The 18,955-nt window shown below is 28.2% G+C and overlaps 3 protein-coding genes across 3 annotated transcripts; all 3 read left to right on the plus strand.

Annotated features, from left to right (window-relative positions):
- Positions 1 to 2,668: 2,668 nt before the first annotated feature.
- On the plus strand, positions 2,669 to 3,226 carry OCT59_028601 (uncharacterized protein; the record flags this gene model as incomplete). The annotated part of the gene is made up of 2 exons (XM_025326867.2): positions 2,669 to 2,818; positions 2,924 to 3,226. The coding sequence occupies 2 exons, from the start codon at positions 2,669 to 2,671 to the stop codon at positions 3,224 to 3,226; spliced, it is 453 nt and encodes a 150-aa protein (XP_025173966.2).
- Positions 3,227 to 7,717: 4,491 nt separating this feature from the next.
- OCT59_028602 (uncharacterized protein) lies at positions 7,718 to 9,277 on the plus strand (the record flags this gene model as incomplete). The annotated part of the gene is made up of 1 exon (XM_066147409.1): positions 7,718 to 9,277. One exon carries the CDS (start codon positions 7,718 to 7,720, stop codon positions 9,275 to 9,277), a length of 1,560 nt encoding a protein of 519 aa, XP_065994120.1.
- Positions 9,278 to 14,600: 5,323 nt separating this feature from the next.
- On the plus strand, positions 14,601 to 16,236 carry OCT59_028603 (uncharacterized protein). The gene has a single exon (XM_066147410.1). The coding sequence runs from the start codon at positions 14,815 to 14,817 to the stop codon at positions 16,036 to 16,038; it is 1,224 nt and encodes a 407-aa protein (XP_065994121.1). The 5' UTR covers positions 14,601 to 14,814; the 3' UTR covers positions 16,039 to 16,236.
- Positions 16,237 to 18,955: the final 2,719 nt, after the last annotated feature.

Below are 18,955 nucleotides of genomic sequence, written 5' to 3' on the forward strand. Positions count from 1 at the left end.
AATTTATTATTCTAGTCAAATGATTTAATTGCCACTTATAGGATTTAAGCTTGCTATGTTTGTAATTTTTTTCTTAACATATATTCGTCTATAAATACAATGTAATATTTAATAAAGTATAAAATAGTAACTATTATATGAACTCAAATATTCAATACTTTTTATTTATTTATTTTTGCAATCATAAATTTTGATTAGTACTAAATTAGTAATCATTATCTTGAAATATTGTTACATTTATATATAAAAAAGTAATAATATATAATAACAAATTTGGTCAGCAACAGATAAAAAATGTTTGGACAATTGGAATTGAACTAATTGGAAAACATGGCATTAATTTACTTAAGTTTTATAAACCTTTCTAAAATTTCTTCTGTTGATATTTAATATTAGTTCAAGCAATCTATACAGCTAGAATAAATTAAATAAAAATTTACTACAGTCAAGACAACAGCCGCTAATATAATACTCTAATAATCGTTAAAGGCCATCACTAAATTTCCAGGCAGATCGGCAACCATTATTGGACATATGTCCACTAACTGTCCATTGACGGACCCTCCGTAGGTTGGACGTTATATTATGTACGTCCATAAACCGTCAATTTCAGGTATATGGACGTTCGATCTGTTGAAAAAATTATTTAATATTAAATAGTTAATTTAATATTAAATATTTTAATAATATTTAATATATATAAACTTATACTTACCTTAGGAATCGAACCTAGGACCTTAGACTATTTAAACTTTTAATTTATAATATATATGTTTTTGACTTATTTAAGTTGAAACCATTAAGCTAATACTAATAAAAATGACGACCCCTTTAAAATTTCGGTTATAAGACAGTATTGTCTGGTTACTGTCCGAAATCATGATAATTATACTGATTAATAAGTTAATAGTCCATTAACAGTTATTGGACACATTTTTCGTTAATTTTACGTAAAAATCTTAACGTAAAATTTACGATTTTGACCGGGATAGTCACCGGACTACCTAATAATTTAGTGATGAAGAATAACAACTTTCCGTTTGAAATTCAAATTGAATTCAGAGATTTTCTAAAGAACCAATTTATTGATTGTTGGATCTTCAATAATAAATAAATAAAAACACATTAATAAATTACGAAGTAAATTAATGTAAATAAATTAGATAATTGTGAATGTGCCTTCATAGTAAATATCCGTATTTGAAGATGATTGTTAAATTTCTTATTCATTTTTAAAATCTTAAATATGAAATAAAAAAATTTTTAAAAGAAGACTTTAAACATAACATATCTAATATACAAATGTATATAAAGCAAAATTTATGACTTAACTATTTTGCAATCAAAGGATCATTATCATCGTGGAAATTCGGAAATTCATGGGACTGCCACACAGGAAAAATTAACAAAGTGCAATGATGATGCAAATATGGCTAAATTATAATTCATATAACCATATCAAGCAAGCGGATTTGTATTTTTGAAAGGTACAGTATGTTACTCGAAATTATTTGTAATACAACTAGGAAACGAAGCCACTATTAAATCCGAATTGTACATATCACGTGTTGAACGGGCATTCAAACATTCATATAGAATTAGATTGTTTTTCATTCGCTTACGGACAGTTTCCCGACATTTAGAACTAAAAAATTGTCTGATCACCCGGTTTAATAACAAAAATCTGGAGTCTGAATCCAGATATCTGATTTGAGTTTATGGATAAAGAATAGTTTTATCTGATAATAACCGAATATGTGCATTATCCGGGAATATCCGAGATATCCGAAATGATTACTTTAACATACAGTAACTTCTGGTAATACAAGAATGAACTAAGTATAAATTTTTATCAAATAATAATTTATAATAATATAATACAAAAAGCTTATTCGATCAATTAATACGCCTCGTTTGAACTTTCAGTACTAGCTTATAATAAAAAGAAAAATAATATAAATAAAATGAAATTAATGTTACTCCTTCAAGATTTATTTATTTATTCATTTACATAAAATATCGGAAATATTATGATTAATCTTTATGAATAAGAAGAAATTGGTTATACTTTAAATCCGTCATCCGGTTGAAACTTTTACAGCTGTTTTCATAAGACCTGGGACAAACTAAATTTTTGAACCCGATCCGCCGATCCGGTATTTTTTCCTGATTTGATAGTTTGATTTGTAAAATAAATAACTAAATTGCTGCGTCAAGTCGTATAATATTCACGTGATTCCGGTGATCCCGTGTTTGGTATCGCAAATATAACGGGATAAGTTACGAACTGAAAAAAAAAATTTTAAAACATAGGTCGTAAAAGAGTCCTATGATATTATCAGCTGTAACTTCGACAATACTATTACAAACGCAAGTACTTTTAACGAAATAGAGTATATAACGGACACAAGAGCAGAGATAACCGAGGTGATAATAATGGTTTGCGGTAGTATAGCGTACGAACATTATGAAAAAGATACGATCCGGCTTGGGAAAATAATGTTTTGTTATGAGGGTGGCTGCGGCAGGCGCAGCACTCAGATAAGAAACATGTTGATGAGGTTAAAAAAGGGAAATGGAAGTGAAGGAAAAAAGAACGAATTATCAAGGAGCTTGTGTCGAACAAAGTTAACATCATCCAGACGTACAAAAAAATCAAGACAAAGAAATGAAAGAAAAAAGGATAATTCTCCCAGTTGTTCTTTCAATTTTGCCACTGGATGATGACGTAAAAACAGATCATGTTCGAGATATCTTTTTGTATGACATTCCAAAAAGATGGACGGAAATCCAAGTGGATAAGAAGATCAGTGACAAAGTATATTTAATAACGATTATAAATATCAAATGGTAAAAATTAAAGTTGAACTCCAAGACCGTTTCGATTAATCATTTTTGAACGGATACTTTGGAATAATAGTAGACGGAAAAATTTATAAGATGGTACGATGGGAAATTGATGATAAAAGAACGTAGTTATAGAGATAGATGGCAAATGTGGAAGGATGTATCAGAAGTAGATATGAAAAAGATTGTAGAGAATGAGTCAAAATACTTGAAAGCTCTTACAGCAGCTTACCCTAAGATTTCCTCGAAAGTGATTAAAGTCCGTCCTTGTTCTTGGAAAATTTTGACTTATTATAAGTTGCAACAGGATTTAGAAAATACACTAACTTCGGCAACAACAAAAAGGGAAATTGGTCATTTCGAACTTTTAAAAAAGTAAAGGAGAAGTAACGAAAGAGAGGAATGGAAAAGTAAGAGGGCGCAACGAAAAGAAGCCCTTTTCGAACGACAACAAAGGAATTTATCGTTTGGTTCGGTTGAATCGGACAATGTCCAAGATCGGCACAGACGGACTCTTGGAGAAAAAAGATAAGATGAGGCAAGAAATAATACATCCTTCGGTCGAACCTGAAGAAGTAGAAAAGATTATTAATGATGTCAGGGACGATCAAAAATCAAGTTCTCCTGGTCCATTATTGATTAACTAAGCATGGCGGACATGCTTATATCACCTTGCCGATCATTTGCCGATCACATAATTCCGGATTTTAAAATTTATTGCAAAAGCCACAAATTTTTCAAAATAATGTGGCAAAAAAATTATGGAAATCTAAGTTAAGCATTGAATCATCATATAATTTTAATTATATAATTGTTAGCATAATTTTTTAATATTTTTATAACACATTATTCATATATGATAATTCATAAGTTTTTACCGATCATCAGACAAAATTTGATGGGCGGAGATGAATATGCATGGGCGAAACTCAAAACTTTGCACAAATATTCCTTATATTATGTAGAATCTATAAAAAAAATAATGCAGTGATCTGATTCATAATGCAGGTTTTTTATTAGTAACATATTTAGTGAATAATTTCGTAAAATGAATAAATATATGCCAAATAATAATAAAAGCTAAAAAGTTTCTAATGAAATTTAATATGCAATAAATTAAAACCAAATTTAAATTATTTGTGTAATTTGAGCATATATTATTATGTAAATTTTTTTAGCAACGGTATTTATATTATGTGATATAATTGAATAAATGATCGGCAAATGATCAACAAATAATCATCAGTATTGTGATAAAATAGGAATGTCCGCTATGCTGATTAACTACGATTAAGATATAGAAATGCCGCTTTCAAGACTTCTCAATAAAGATAATCTAGACGAAGAGGATGTGGTCGAATATATCAACATTTGCTGAGCTTCAATCTTTAACCGAAATGGATTCTTGACAGAGGAAGATGACTAGCTATAATCTTTGGACTACACTAACAAAACAATTATCAGAAAATCGGGTTGCAGAACAAAGTGCTATTCATATGGTACTCGAAATGATTAGTATTGTCAGGTTAATAACAGTTAAATCGTAGATGGTAAAATTTTTTACAAAAAATGTACGTGGCTTCAGTACCACGATTTCTAATGTAAATAGCAAATTTGCCGTAAATTTTTGAACCCGACCGCCGACCCACCGATCCGGTTCATGCACAAAACTGATAAATTAAATACGATACTTCATATTTTTCCCCGAGTATTTCTTTTTTTTTAAAAAAAAAAAAATTCATTGAGTCCAAATTTAGATGCTCTTTATGTTCCAAGTATGTTCCATATTCGGATAATATTAATGTATAGTTATTCAAAACCCGTACGATGCTTCATACTTTTCCTGAGTAATTAAAAAAAATCATTCATGATAATTTTTATTCGATCTAAAAAAAATTCCAGGATAAAACTAAAAGTTAAACTAGTGTAAAACTATTACGTTTAAATAATACCATGACGTTTAATAAAATTTTCCATCATTTGACTTACTATATTACTTTGGACATTCTCTCATAATTTAAAAATTAAAATACACTTCATTTATTATTATTATTTATTAATAAACTTTATTGGAAACTTTACCACATTTGATATGAATGAATCATATGGGACATTATAATATCGGATTCTCGGAATAAATCTGGTATGTCAAAGGCAAGTAAAATCTGAATAAGGTAAGTAAATACACGTGTATTGATAATTTTTGAACAGTTATTGCCAAGCGACAATATTAACCTTAAAAAACTTCAAATAAGAAAAACATTTCAAAAAGTTAAACTTCAAATGGGAAAAACATTCAAAAAAGTTTAAATCTCTTCCGATAGAAAAAAAAATATTAGGAGAATGTTAAAAAGTTTCAATTTTTTTATAATTTTTTTTATATGATATTAACATATTGAAAAATATTGATAATAATTAATACGTAATTTGAATTTTTTTTTTTGTAAAAAAATTTCTCGTTATGGAAAACAAAGTTTAATAGAAAAAATTTAATTAATAAAGGCATTTTACAAGATTATGTTTATAATTTTTTTTCACGATTATTTTTAGTTACAATGTTACATTAACCAGTTCCAACCTCTAATTTATAATAAAAAATTTTAATTACTCATCAGTCAAAAAATGTTAATTACACTTCTAATTAAATATCAAAATATCATTACCATACAATATATTTGATATTTTGCACTTCAATGTTAAAGTGAAAAATGTATGATACTAAAAAAAAAAATCAAACTACTTGCTACAATAGATTATATATTGCTTTTAACATGTAAAGTATTGGAGTCCTAAATTGATTTTTTATTGATAAAATATTTAATAGATTCGCAATTTACTAAAGTCGACGATTAAAGGAACCGGAGACTCAAAGTTTTTATGATTTAATTGTTGTAATAGTTAGCGTGTAACCTATGCCTAAATCTATTAAATTTATATTTATAATAAGGATTTATTTCAATAATTTTAGTGGTAAGGAAAAAGTACTTATTAATTACGTGAATTTTATAGTTTATTACTAATAAAAGTGATATGAATACTAATAGTAAACCAGAACTTAAGACAAGTACTCAAGTAAAAGGAGTCAAGAATTTTTCTGATTTTCCATGAAACAATTTTCTCCTTTTGTAAGGTTATTAATATCCGTTCAGATATTCTTATAAGGATTATTTGGAACTATTAAAGAATGCACTTGGTATTTTTCTTGTAAGTTAGACGATTTATATCATTTGTATATTTAGTAATTTTTATTTTAAATTTCAAGGTAAAACCGGTGACAGTATCACTACAAATGTATCTTTAGTAATTATTAGTCCGAAGTTTCTATATTTCTATGAACACGATGTACACTTCGGACTTAATAACGATTTCCGTTTCTAGTAAATAATGATGATTTTTTTCGAAATTAAGCCATTCCAAATTAATTTTAGTTTAAAATAATTTTAATAAACACATATGTTCACATATGTTTAATGCATCCCTCTCTTTCTGAAATTGGGTGATACCGAATATTTCCGATTTTACCGAAAACTTACGAAATTTTTAATGTTTAAATATCATGTTTGTTTAAATTGTTCCATCTCCCTCCCACTCATTTTTAACAGGTCAATATAAAAAGGGTGGAACCGTAAAGGTAAATTACGAATGTGTCTGTCAAGTGTGAACTTTAAAAAATTTTGCATTTAAGCAATAATTACTGCATGGAACAGTAATTAGTCCGAAGGACTATCCGTCCAGCACGTGACGATGCATAACAATAAAATCTTTCAAACGGCATTTCGAACTTACTGCGATAGCGGTTTCCTTCTCTTTTTTTCACTTTTTGTTTAATACGCAAAGTAATACATATAAGGCGCAGTAAGTCCGGTGATAATGATAAGACTACTATCATCAGAATATTTATAATATTTTTTTTTTTGTTCAAACTTAAATCTTTATTATTAAGCATAACCATTAAAAGGGTTAATATGAGGGATTTCATTATTTATTAACCTATAATAATTTATATTAATGAATTATTTTGTTACAAAGTAGCGTAACCAGAAAAAATGTCCGAAAGTTCACGTGATTTATTTCGTCGGTCATTTTTTTTCGGGACGAACATTAAAAAAAATTTACTTATTTTTATGAAATCATAATTTAATAATACATGCTTTAAAATAAAATACAATAAACATGATTTTTGATAATTTTGATTTAATATCTGTAATGAGATTTCTCCTTCTGCAATACCTTCAAAATTTTTTTTGTAGAAATTGGAAGTATATTCGTAAATAATAATTTTAAGCATAAAAAGTTCCTATATTGTACAATTAATTAAATATAAGTTAATTAAGTATTCTATGAAAAATATATAAATTTCATTAAGCTAATCAAATAAAAAACTGAATAATATTTATTGACTCTTGAATACTTTTTATAAATACCTATGACTATTAAATTTGCATAAATTTAATTTTTATATTATTAGTAAAACATATTCACTTTCAAATAATACAAATCAAAAATTACTGTGAGTGAGAAATAGCCTTTTTGTTAACAAAATGATCAAGTGATCACCTATCAAATGATTTTGGTATTACAAAACAATTTTGAGTCCGCCGATGTACATCTTTTTTTTAAAAAAAAAAAAAATTCCCTCTTTATTGAAACCATCGAAAACGGAATCTAAAGGTAACACATTCCCAACGGCTTACAACGACATAATGCAGTGCAACCCTATCAAAAACAAACCACTAAACATTGAACACATGTTACACATGAATTGTGCGACAATATCGGAATCATAACTCCGAAAATTGGTATAATTTACCCAGTTCGGTATAATAATAAAAATTTAATACCTCTCCCCTTTTACTTTTAAATTTACAATATGACATGTTCAAAAATATTTTCAGGAGATTTACCTGCTGAATTAACTTATGAAGTTATAAAATATTTTCAGAACGATGATTATTCAACTTTACATTCATGCCTTTTAGTTAACAGATTATGGTGTCGTTTAGCGATTCCATTATTATGGGAAAATCCATTTTCAATTAATACCGGAAACTATAATTTTATTGAAATTTACTTACATAATTTAAATAATGATGATTTTAACACAAAATTAAATGAACATAATATTGTTAATAATTCAGTACCTTCGAATTTACTGTTCAATTATCCCAAGTTTTTAAAATATTTGAATATACGCAAGTTTATTTTATCTGTTAATAAGTGGCTTGAATCTGCTATTATTACTTCAAACCCTAAAAATAGATCTAATTTTAAAGTATTGATTGATATATGTGCAACAATTTTTAAAATTTTCATTGAAAATAAAGTAAATTTACATGTTCTTGAAATTGAGAATTTGAGTGATTATTATCACAAATGTTTTGTTAATATTCTTAAGTTAATTTTGAAAAATACAGAATTCATTCACAATATTAGAAATATAAACCTTTTTAATGTTAGTAATACACTTGATTATTATTATATATCACAAATTATTAATTTACAACAAAATCTTAAAAAAATTTCAATAAGTGATAATTTATTTTTATATCATTCATTATTATTATCAAAAAAATCTGATTGTTCAAATACATTAACTATAATTATATTCTACAAAGTCAATTTTAATTATAAGTTTTTGTGGGCTAACAAGATATTTGAACGATTAAATCATTTAAATGTTTTAGAATCTATTAATATCCTTTATTGTTCTTTTAATAATAATTTTAACCAACAAATTATTAATTTAACTAAACCATTTAAGTTGAAATCTTTACTTATAGATGAGAAATCACAAATTGGATTTGAATCATCAAAATTATTATTACAAAAATCCGGTGATTATTTAGAAAATTTCGGACTTTGTCCATCATATTTCTCATCAATGATAGAATCAAATGAATTAATTAAATTAATTACAAAATATTGTAAAAATATTAATTTTTTTTATTTTACTATGCATGAAATTCAATTTACTTATCAAATTTTCAATTTAATTGAAAATATTAAACAAAATCTTAATTATCTTTCAATCGATGTATGGCCTGATTTTATTGGATTAAAAAGTATCGAAAGTACGCCGAGTTCAATGATATTACAAAATTTAGGACAAATCCTTCCTTCTAAATTAGAATATTTGCATTTGCGTCTTTATTTCATTAAAGCAAGTGATTTTGAAGTGTTTCTAAAAAATTCTCAAGATACTTTTATTAAAAAATTATCGATCAATACCGGTTTAGGTCAAGATATTTTACCCCTTATTAAAAATTATATCATGAAAAAGAAAAGGGTTAAGTATTTGGCTATTAACGATTCTTCTAAGGAATTGATTTCATTGAAAGAAGTGAATGAATTTAAGTTATATAATATTGAAGTGCAAAGACATTCTGATTTAATGATTGACTTGTATGATTATATAAAGGAAATTAATTAATTGTTTGATAGTAATTTAAAAATATCTGATAAGAATATTATTTTATATAAAGTTCTTTATAAATTTACTTATTCTTAATAAAGTCATTTATTCACTTTTATAACTTTTATTAAACAAAAAAATCTGAAATCATTAATAAGTAAGCACGAATTTTTTATCCTAAATTTGGTGTTTGAGATGTAATAAATTATGTATACAAAATGAAAATATTTGTGTACAAATTATAACCACAATATTTCAATAATAAAAATTGTTAAAAATTTCTAAACTTTCTTGTTAGTTATTGCCTAAGGTAATCTAAAAAATAAAATATATAGCAAAAATATGTTAGAAGACTCGAGTACTCTAAGTAAGCTTTGTAGAAAAGACAGATTCAAGCCCCCATGCCTACTATCAACTGACATTAACGATATATCGTGAGTGATCAAACTCGTGCAGAGGTACTGTCATATTGATAATAAGACATGAGACCCACCACCAAAGGGAAGGGCCCCACATACAGAAGTCTGCGACATAGCTTGAGATTTTATTATTTTTCTATTATTTTTCTCATTAAGGTAACCAGACTTCTAGAAGAGGAGGATAACCGAAGCACTCTAGGTGCACAAATCCCTTATACATCCCAGCTTAGCCATTTCCACTTACCAAAAATAATAAAAACTCCAAGAAACTTATCTTCATTGATTTGACGTTTAAGTAGAAATCTTCCAAAACTTTTTTTCACAAGAAGGAATAAGAACAAAAGTCTTTTATGTATTTATTAAATAAAAACATTAGTTTATAATAAATATTAAAAGAAGGTAATGAATATTACTGAAAAAGAAATAAAAAAAATAAAATTTTCAGTTTAAAAACCAAAAAAGAAATAAAAATTTCAAAAAGAAAAGCAAATATTGTATTAAAGAAATAATATTTGTGAATATTAAAAATATTAAAAGGAAAAAAAACTTTTGAAAACTAAAAAGTTAAAAAAGCGATTTTATGTCTCTCATTGGAAAATCATAAAAATATGACGTAAGATTGTTTACGCGCCACATCAATTACGCGTATGTTGATCACGTTGGTCAATATTACTCACTCTTTAATCGTTGACTTTATATTAGTAATTTTTTTAACTAGCACAAGCCAACTTTGCGTAACCCATGATAATATTCATTTTATAAACTGTTACCTACGTTACATAATAAGTTGTATTACTTAACTATAAAAACAATACGCGTATGTGAGATTTATAGTAATTGGTATGGGTTGAAACTATTGACTCCAGTCATAAATCACAGTTTGTTCTTCATCTTCTATTTCACTTTTCATTGCTGGTCTCTATTTCACTTTCGTCACTTTCTTCTATTTCATTTTCGTTTTCTTTATTATTGTCTCCATCTTTCCGGGGTTTTCTCTATTTACCCTATTTTTCAAATATTAAAGCATCTTCTATTCCATCCATAGAATTTGAAATGCCACAACACCTGAACGACCACCTAATCATATTAATATCAAGAGCGTCCCAAACTTACTTTACCCAGCTTGCTACAAGAAGATCTTTTGATTTTCCCAGATGCTGTGTAATCTTTAACAGCTTCATTCATTCAATGATTACAAGTATTTCGTACCTAATTTTTAAAAGTTAATTTAATTAAATTTATTTATTTGAAGCAGTTTACATAACTCACCTTGCCTTAAAAGAACTATTTAGTGATACATCAAGTGGTTATAAACGAGAAGTCAGTCCACCTGGAATAACTGCCAAATTGATTTTCTTTTCATGAAACCGTTGTTTTACAGCATCAGTTTTATATGCGGAAAAGGAACCCAACACCAAAAGAGATCTTGGATTATTGCCTCAGCTTGCGCGTTTTGTCCAAATATTTTCTACCCATCAGGATCAGGTCATCTCACTTTCGTTGCTTTCAGATATGGTGATTTGTAACACATAAACCAGTGTGAGGCGTAATCGCGATACGATCATATTAGGAAAGTTCTAGACCGTTCTTCTTATTTATCACATGAGTACTATTTGTTGATTAACAATGTCATCATCCAAATCATGACACTTCCATATTCACGTGATTTTTTTCACCTTCACAACGGGATAATATGTTTAGGATACAATTTAACGTGCCTGTATAGGGCTTCTGTAGAAAACAAATACCATGTTCGATTAATAGTAAGAACTTTGTACAATGAATTTTCGTATGATAGATAGTCTAGAATTCCCTTTACTAACTCTGGTAATAGAAACGTGAAGCCATTTGTATTATTATGTGAAAATATCGTCCCTTAGAATATTTCAGTGAACTGGCTTCTCCCAAACTGATTTTATATGTATCATTTTCAAATACAATCTATCAAATATAAATACTCCCAAGTGTTATATCCAAAGGGAAACGTTTCAAGTATCTGGTACCTTAGTGTTTGAGACGAGAAAAAGATATAATAATTTTACAGGAAATCCATAGTTTTACTTTTTTGAACTTCATTACAACATTCTTTAGGCCTAGATTGCTCTTTTATATTTATGAATGAATCATGTGCTTTACCATAATACAGAAAATTGATAGGCTGATTATAGTCACCGGTACCTGTTTCCACTATGACTATTGGCGATCAATCAATAAAGTGACTCTTGGGAATGCTACAAACTATATATAAGTGTATAATAGTTTGCCTCGATTTCTTACATGTATAAAATCTGGCACCAATAATTCGAAACTTTATCTTTTGCTTCAATTTCTTTAATAAAAGATCTCAATAAAAATAAAACCAATTTTTCAGAATTATTTTCTCAAATTTGCGATACAATAAATTCAAATCTCCATATATTTTACATTTTATAATCCTAACTCCCCTTTAAATATGAACTCTTCCGTTGAACAATTGAACTAATATAATATTCATTACGACGTCCCGCTTCATTTTAAAATTAGAAATTTTTATTAATTGTATTTTTGAAAATTTTCACTACTTTCCATTATTATATTAATGACAATATACTTAGGTCCTTCTAGTTAAATTCTATGGAAGTCGTGTTCACATAATATCATTGTATATGTCTTAACCTTTAAGAAATTTAATCCAAATAAATTGTTGGTAAAATGACTTTCGGTGAAACGTTTGTCGGTTACCCTGTCGTTAAAAAATGTCGGTAAAGTAATTGTCGGCCAGATCTTTTATGAATAATGTGCGCTCTGCACATAATAAGGATTAAGGATAATTTGGATTTATAACGCTTTTTATAGGCATTGAAATGAAAATACGTGGTATTTACTATAGTTTTGTATGTATTCCTTAAAATATTTTAAATACAGTATGTACAAATATATATTAGATAAAGAAAGTGAAATCTTTCTTTTTATTATAAGACCAGATTCCTATATAATAAATTCATATATGACTTTTATAACTCAAAGTTCTTTAACGGATTATTTAAAAATGTTTATTTTTGAATCCATGAATCCATTATTCCATTTTTTATTATATTACAAGACGTGTAACTACGCAGCTTACTTCGAAAACTAGCTTATTTAAAATGGAAATTCGTATATGAAAAAAATATTTATAAATTATACGTTTTAACTACGCAAGCCAAGCTGTATAGAATTATTAAAAAAAAATCGACCATTTTAATAAATAGTATGAAGAATAATAACTTTAATAAACAGGAATGACTTTAATAAATAGGAAGAAGAAATAATTGATGATGATAATAATATTTGTTTATGACATGATGACATGATTTTTTAAGAAGAATAATATAAATTAATCAAAATCGCATTTATCGGCACAATTGCGAAGAGATGTGGAGTTAGGAGAGCTAGGAGGAATAAAACAACGGCATTTTTCTTGTGGCTTACAATGTGGTTTACAATAAGCGAGAGCTGTTTTAATATGTATAATACAAAAAATGAGAAGAGTGAGACTCGGATTCATAGTGAAATTGTGCGAAGTGATTGTCACGAACCTTACTTTATATAATGAAAATTTGAAAAATTTTAATGATAGATTCATTATAATAAGCGTCTCTTAATTAGAAAATTCGAGTTTATTATAAAAGTGAGCCAAATGTATTATGATACCGATAAATTATTATTTTTTGAAATTATTATGTTTGGAATAAATAAAATTTATTTATTTAAATGTTTTATGTCTCCACCTATGCACAGTTTTTATTTACGGAAAATCCGGTAATCAAACAATCTTTGCGACATAACCTAAGACATATTCAGTTAATATCTTTCAAAAACATACCCAAATTTATAACAGATATTATCATGCTGCGGTTACACAAAGTATCCTTTAGAAATCTCCGATAGTATACGATTGTAATAATATGCAATGTTTAATTTCATTCACTTTTTTTAATAATTATTATTAGTTAGCAAAAAATTTTTGATGATATAATATTATGTTTACTTACTTATGTTCTTTTTTTTAGAAATTTACTGCGTCTAAAAATCATTAACATCAATAATTTGGTTAGAAAAAAAAAATCTAAGACTATGACAACAATAAAAAATTATTCATGATTTCGTTAAAAAATCATTATTGTAAATAGAAAGTTTCTTTGAAACGTTTTTTTTCTTGAATACGGTATTTAATTAATTATAATTGGTTTAATAATAGAATAATCCTTTTAATACAGTAATGACGAAATGACGAAATAAATGATGAGCCATATTTGAAGAAATGAGAAAAATGCTTTGATATTTTGAATGAATAGCCTCAAAATCGTTCGAAGGTGTTTTAATATCACAATATTTCATATTGTTTTTTGATATAAATAAATGACGACATATGATAATCATATATTCATTTGCAAGGAATTGTTTGATTTGTTTATGTCACACGAGTTACCGATTTTCCGATTGAAATTATAATGCTAAAAAAAAAATTATGGTTAAAAACGGATTAAGAAAATAAATAAAAACAAACAATTGTACCAATCAGAAAAAAGATAAAATTTGCTTTACCGTTAAAAAATTTCACTGGCCCGATAAAAAAATTGACTAAACTGATAAAGGATAATCATTCTCAATCAATAATCTGATTTTGGTTAGTGATCATCCTTTTAATCTTCTTGTTTCGATTTTAAAGTTATTTTTAACTCAAATAGACTTAACTTTTTCAGAAAAGACAATTAAATTAAAATTTGCCGTTTTCTAATTATAGTTTTGAATGAAAAAACGTCAGGGAATTTATTTTACTGGAATTTGAATTCCGTCTGTCGTCATTTGGGTGATCATCATAAGTATTTTCGTAAAATCATAAGTTTTGTTATTTTTTCAAATGTTATAAATATTACCCCAATTTCTTCGTTTTAAATTTCATTCATATTTCTTTTCAGTATTATTTTTACTAAATAAAAAAAAAAACACAAACCTTCAAGAAAAACATTCATATTTCTTTTCAGTGTTATTTCTTCTATAAAAAAAAAAACCACAAATCTTTAATAAAAACCATTCATATTTCTTTTCAGTGTTATTTCTTCTATATAAAAAAAAACCACAAATCTTTAATAAAAACAAGAAAATTTTGTAAAAATGGGTAGAAATATTGTCGTAATGTGTGATGGAACATGGAATAATCCAAATTCCCAAACAAACGTTTTTACATTATATAAAGAATTAATTGAGAGAGATTATGAACAACATGTTTTGTATATAGACGGAATTGGAATTGGTGAATTGGCCTGGAATTTTATCGTTGATGGAGCTATGGCTCTAAGTCTTGATAATAAAATCAAAGAAGGTTACAGATTTATAGTTGATCATTATCATCCTGATGATGATATATGGCTTTTTGGTTTTAGTCGTGGCGCTTATACTGCGAGATGTATTGCTGGAATGTTAAGAAATTGTGGAATATTAAATCGAGAAATCAACCCTGATCAAATTGACAAAAGTGTTGATCTCGCTTATGGTTTTTATCGTGATAGAGATTTAGCTAAGCACCCGGAAGCAAAAGCTTCTGAAGAATTTAAAAAATCTTTCAGTTATCCTGATTCTAAAAAACCAATTATAAAATTCCTTGGATTATGGGATACTGTTGGCGCTCATGGTTTACCCGGTTATGCAATTGGTGAAGGTTTTAGATATTTGGAATTCTATGATCAAACTGTACCTAGTATAGTTAAAAATGCTTATCAAGCTTTAGCTATTCATGAAAACAATGCTTTCTTTGAACCTTGTCGTATACTTCCGAATAAATCTGCACCTGATACTACCGTAAAAGAGACTTGGTTTCCGGGTGTACATAGTGAAATAGGTGGTGGAACGTTTTTATCATTTAAAGGCAATGAAAGAATAACTAATGCAACTCTTTTGTGGATGATAGAAAATATCGTGGAAGTTGGAGGTTTATTAATGCATGATGATATCGAGACTTATCGTAATCGTTTCTCTCCTGATATTGGACCTTCTTGGAACCTTATGAATTATATATTTGATCATATCAGTTTTATTCTTCCAACGATAACGGTTAAAGATAGAACTATTCCATTAGAATTGGATTCTAGTAAAAAACTTTTAAGAATAGATTCTAGTCAAAAATGTTTAAGAAAAGATCTTCTTTATAGGGATGGTGATTGGTTGCTTCCATTTGGTGTTAGGTCATATCTATGTACTCATTATAATTCGAAAACATATGAAGAATTTCGTAAAGTTATAGAAACGAATGGAATTAGACTATATAATAAAGATGATAATAAAAATATAAGATACGATATGGATATAAGCAAAAATGCACAAGTGGATACTCGTCCATAATCAAGGAAGATATGATTTATTGAACAATTTCACTTAGTTTCAAGTAAATTACAGTATTAGATTGATAATGCCACTTTCAAATAGATTTAATATATAATTTTTACTTTAGAGATACTACAAGAACAAATAATATTTTATTTAATAACATTTTCACGATCACTTTTATTTTTTTAAATTTAGTTCTTCACAATTATAGACAAAGTAAAATAAAATTATTAATATATTTTAAAGAATTATTTTTTTTATGTGTATTGTGTATAATACAAGTTAAACCATTATTTTTCATTGTTAAAACAAAGGTAAAAAGATTTTATTTTTTATTTTATTTTTATTTTTAAGATATAGACTCGACTGGGGTCGAACGCTAAATAGGAATAAACATGGTCTAAAAGATCAATAAATTCTAAGCTAGTGTTTTACCCAACCTCTCAGGAGAAGCCTGAAGGGGTCGTCTTGCCCATTATTCTATAGAACAATCAAGCATAACCTGGAGTCTAAAACGGACTATCAAATGCAAAAGAAGAACTAAAAAAATTAAAATTAAAATTACATGAAGAAGAAAAATTATCTATATCTAACTCAAAACTACTAGGGTGCCGGACAGAAGATAACCATCCACCAGAGTGTAAAAAATTACAAGTGCACAAAATCAACCACATCGGTACTTGCGGTAAGTGAGAAGGGCGAGTAGACGGGGCCGAGGAAATCCAAGGATGAAGTGATCGGCGAGAAATACCATCCGGGGGTAAAAAGTTCGTCCTAACTCTGGGTTGAGAAAGATTTTGTGATCTGTTATGAGAAGTAGAGGCAACTCTAGAGCGAGTAATAGGTTGTGATGTTTTATGATCACGTGACTTCAAAGGTTTTTTCTTACGAAAATCGCGTTTGCGTTTGGGCGTAATTCCATTACGCAGTTCCCACAATTTCAACAGAGAACAATGTTTAGGCCATATTTGTTGGTAGATTCGTTCGTGAAATGAGGTTAAGAATTCCCATATAATTGAACGGGTAAGTTTGTCATTAAAGGTGAAAGATCGTACTAAATTATAAAAGTCTTGTGAAACAAGTTGGTGTATAATTAAATATATTGGATGAGTGAAAGAATTTGACTCCGAGATCGGTAATAGGAGATCAAATCGATCGATGGATTGTTTAATAAAGATAGGATTAGAGGAAGTATGCTTCTCAAGAAGATGTTGTAATATGACTTTATGTTCTAATAGGGTAGTGTTGATTATAGGTAAAAGTTTCGAACAAATTCCCAAATGTTCATTAGTATCTTGATGGTTGTTACAAACCGGGCAAGGTATATGATTGTCAGGATAAAGATCAGGATAATGTTTGGTAAGGACGTCACCACAAGGAAGAATATGATTAAGTGCTTTAATTTTAAAAGCGTTGTGTGATGATTTGGTAGAACTGCATACATCGGACGTGGGATTAAATTGTAACCACGCTCTAGTTAGAGGCCAATGTATTGAGGACAAGGGAAATCTATCGAAAATGGGTGAAAGTAAAGAATTACCCAAAAATTGACTAAAAGTGTAAGTATCTGTAAGATTATGACAGAATTTTCTAATGTCGCGGTCAATTGGTGCAATAGAGGCCCAAATAGGGGTCATTAAAGAACCCGGTAGAGTTGCAGGATTAATCTCGTAAGGTGCAAGTTGACGTGCAGCATTAGCTAAGCTATCGGCCATATCATTCCAAAAATCATTGGAGTGAGCTTTGACTTTGTGTAGGTGGACGATCAATGATTTTTTCATAATTAACGTGTCAATCAAACGCCACGCTAAATGGTTATTGCATTTCAGCTTTCTTCTGATGGAAGTTAATTTGTTTGTAACAGCATGGAAGGTATGAATGACGTTCAACGAGTCTGTGAAAATATCCAATTCACTCTCATCGGGAACAGCAATAATAGCTGTTAAAAGCGCGTACACTTCCGCTTTAGTAGAAGACGGATTAAAAGATAAAGCGCCTTTGTAAGATGGTGGAGGAGGTTCAGAATCAGGAGTTGCATCAGTAATCTCGATCCAAGCAAAACCCATTTGAGTTTGAGTAGAAGAATTAACATCTATAGGGGAAAAAGAACCATCAGTGTAAAAAATAAATTTTTTTTCGAAGTAAAAATTGTTTAGCTATTTCTAAAAGTTGAATAATTAAATCTCTATTTCCTACAAAAATATTTTTAATAAAGAGGGAGGAAGAGATATTTAAATTTAAATTGATTGAATTATTAGTAAATAACAAAAGATTCTCCTCTAAGTATGAGTCTAAAGAGGATAGAATAGGAATCGTTGGGGTAAAACGTTAGGTACAATTAATCTATGTTTGTTATATGTAAAAGCTTGAGTACGAAGGGTGTGTAAAGATGTAGTTGGGAAAATAAAAGATTTATCTAATTTTATAAAAGGTCTATTAGGTATAAAAGATTTTGCGTGAACATTAAAAAGAATTAAATGTGATGTTAAAGAAACAATAACACATTTTGGGCGTAAATCGCCACTAAAAGGTACGCTATGACCACAGTGACCTGTACAAGGTCGTAGAATAGGGGTTACTTTTTTGGGTGTCAAGTTGATTCTAGTATCAGCGTTAACCTCAGGAAGGTAATGTGTTCGATAAGTGAGGCTGGTACCGTATAAATCATTTTGTTGTTCAATCGTCTTGCCATACAGTTCACACTGGTGTACTGCGTCCCAGGAAATAGTCCATTCATTTTTGGGACGATATTTACATGCTTTTCGTATAGAAGGAGACATAGAATCAAATCTGGCTGGGGGTGAAACCATTAAATCTCGTAAGAGGCGACGTGAACTATCGTTCACCAAAATGTTAAATTTTTCAAGATTTTGAAACCACTTGGGCGTAGGACCTTTGAAATTGGCCTTGGGGTTTTGTTTTTTAACGTCTT

The sequence above is a fragment of the Rhizophagus irregularis genome, chromosome 8 (assembly GCF_026210795.1).
Source record: "Rhizophagus irregularis chromosome 8, complete sequence".
NCBI classification, from domain to species: Eukaryota; Fungi; Glomeromycota; class Glomeromycetes; order Glomerales; family Glomeraceae; genus Rhizophagus; species Rhizophagus irregularis.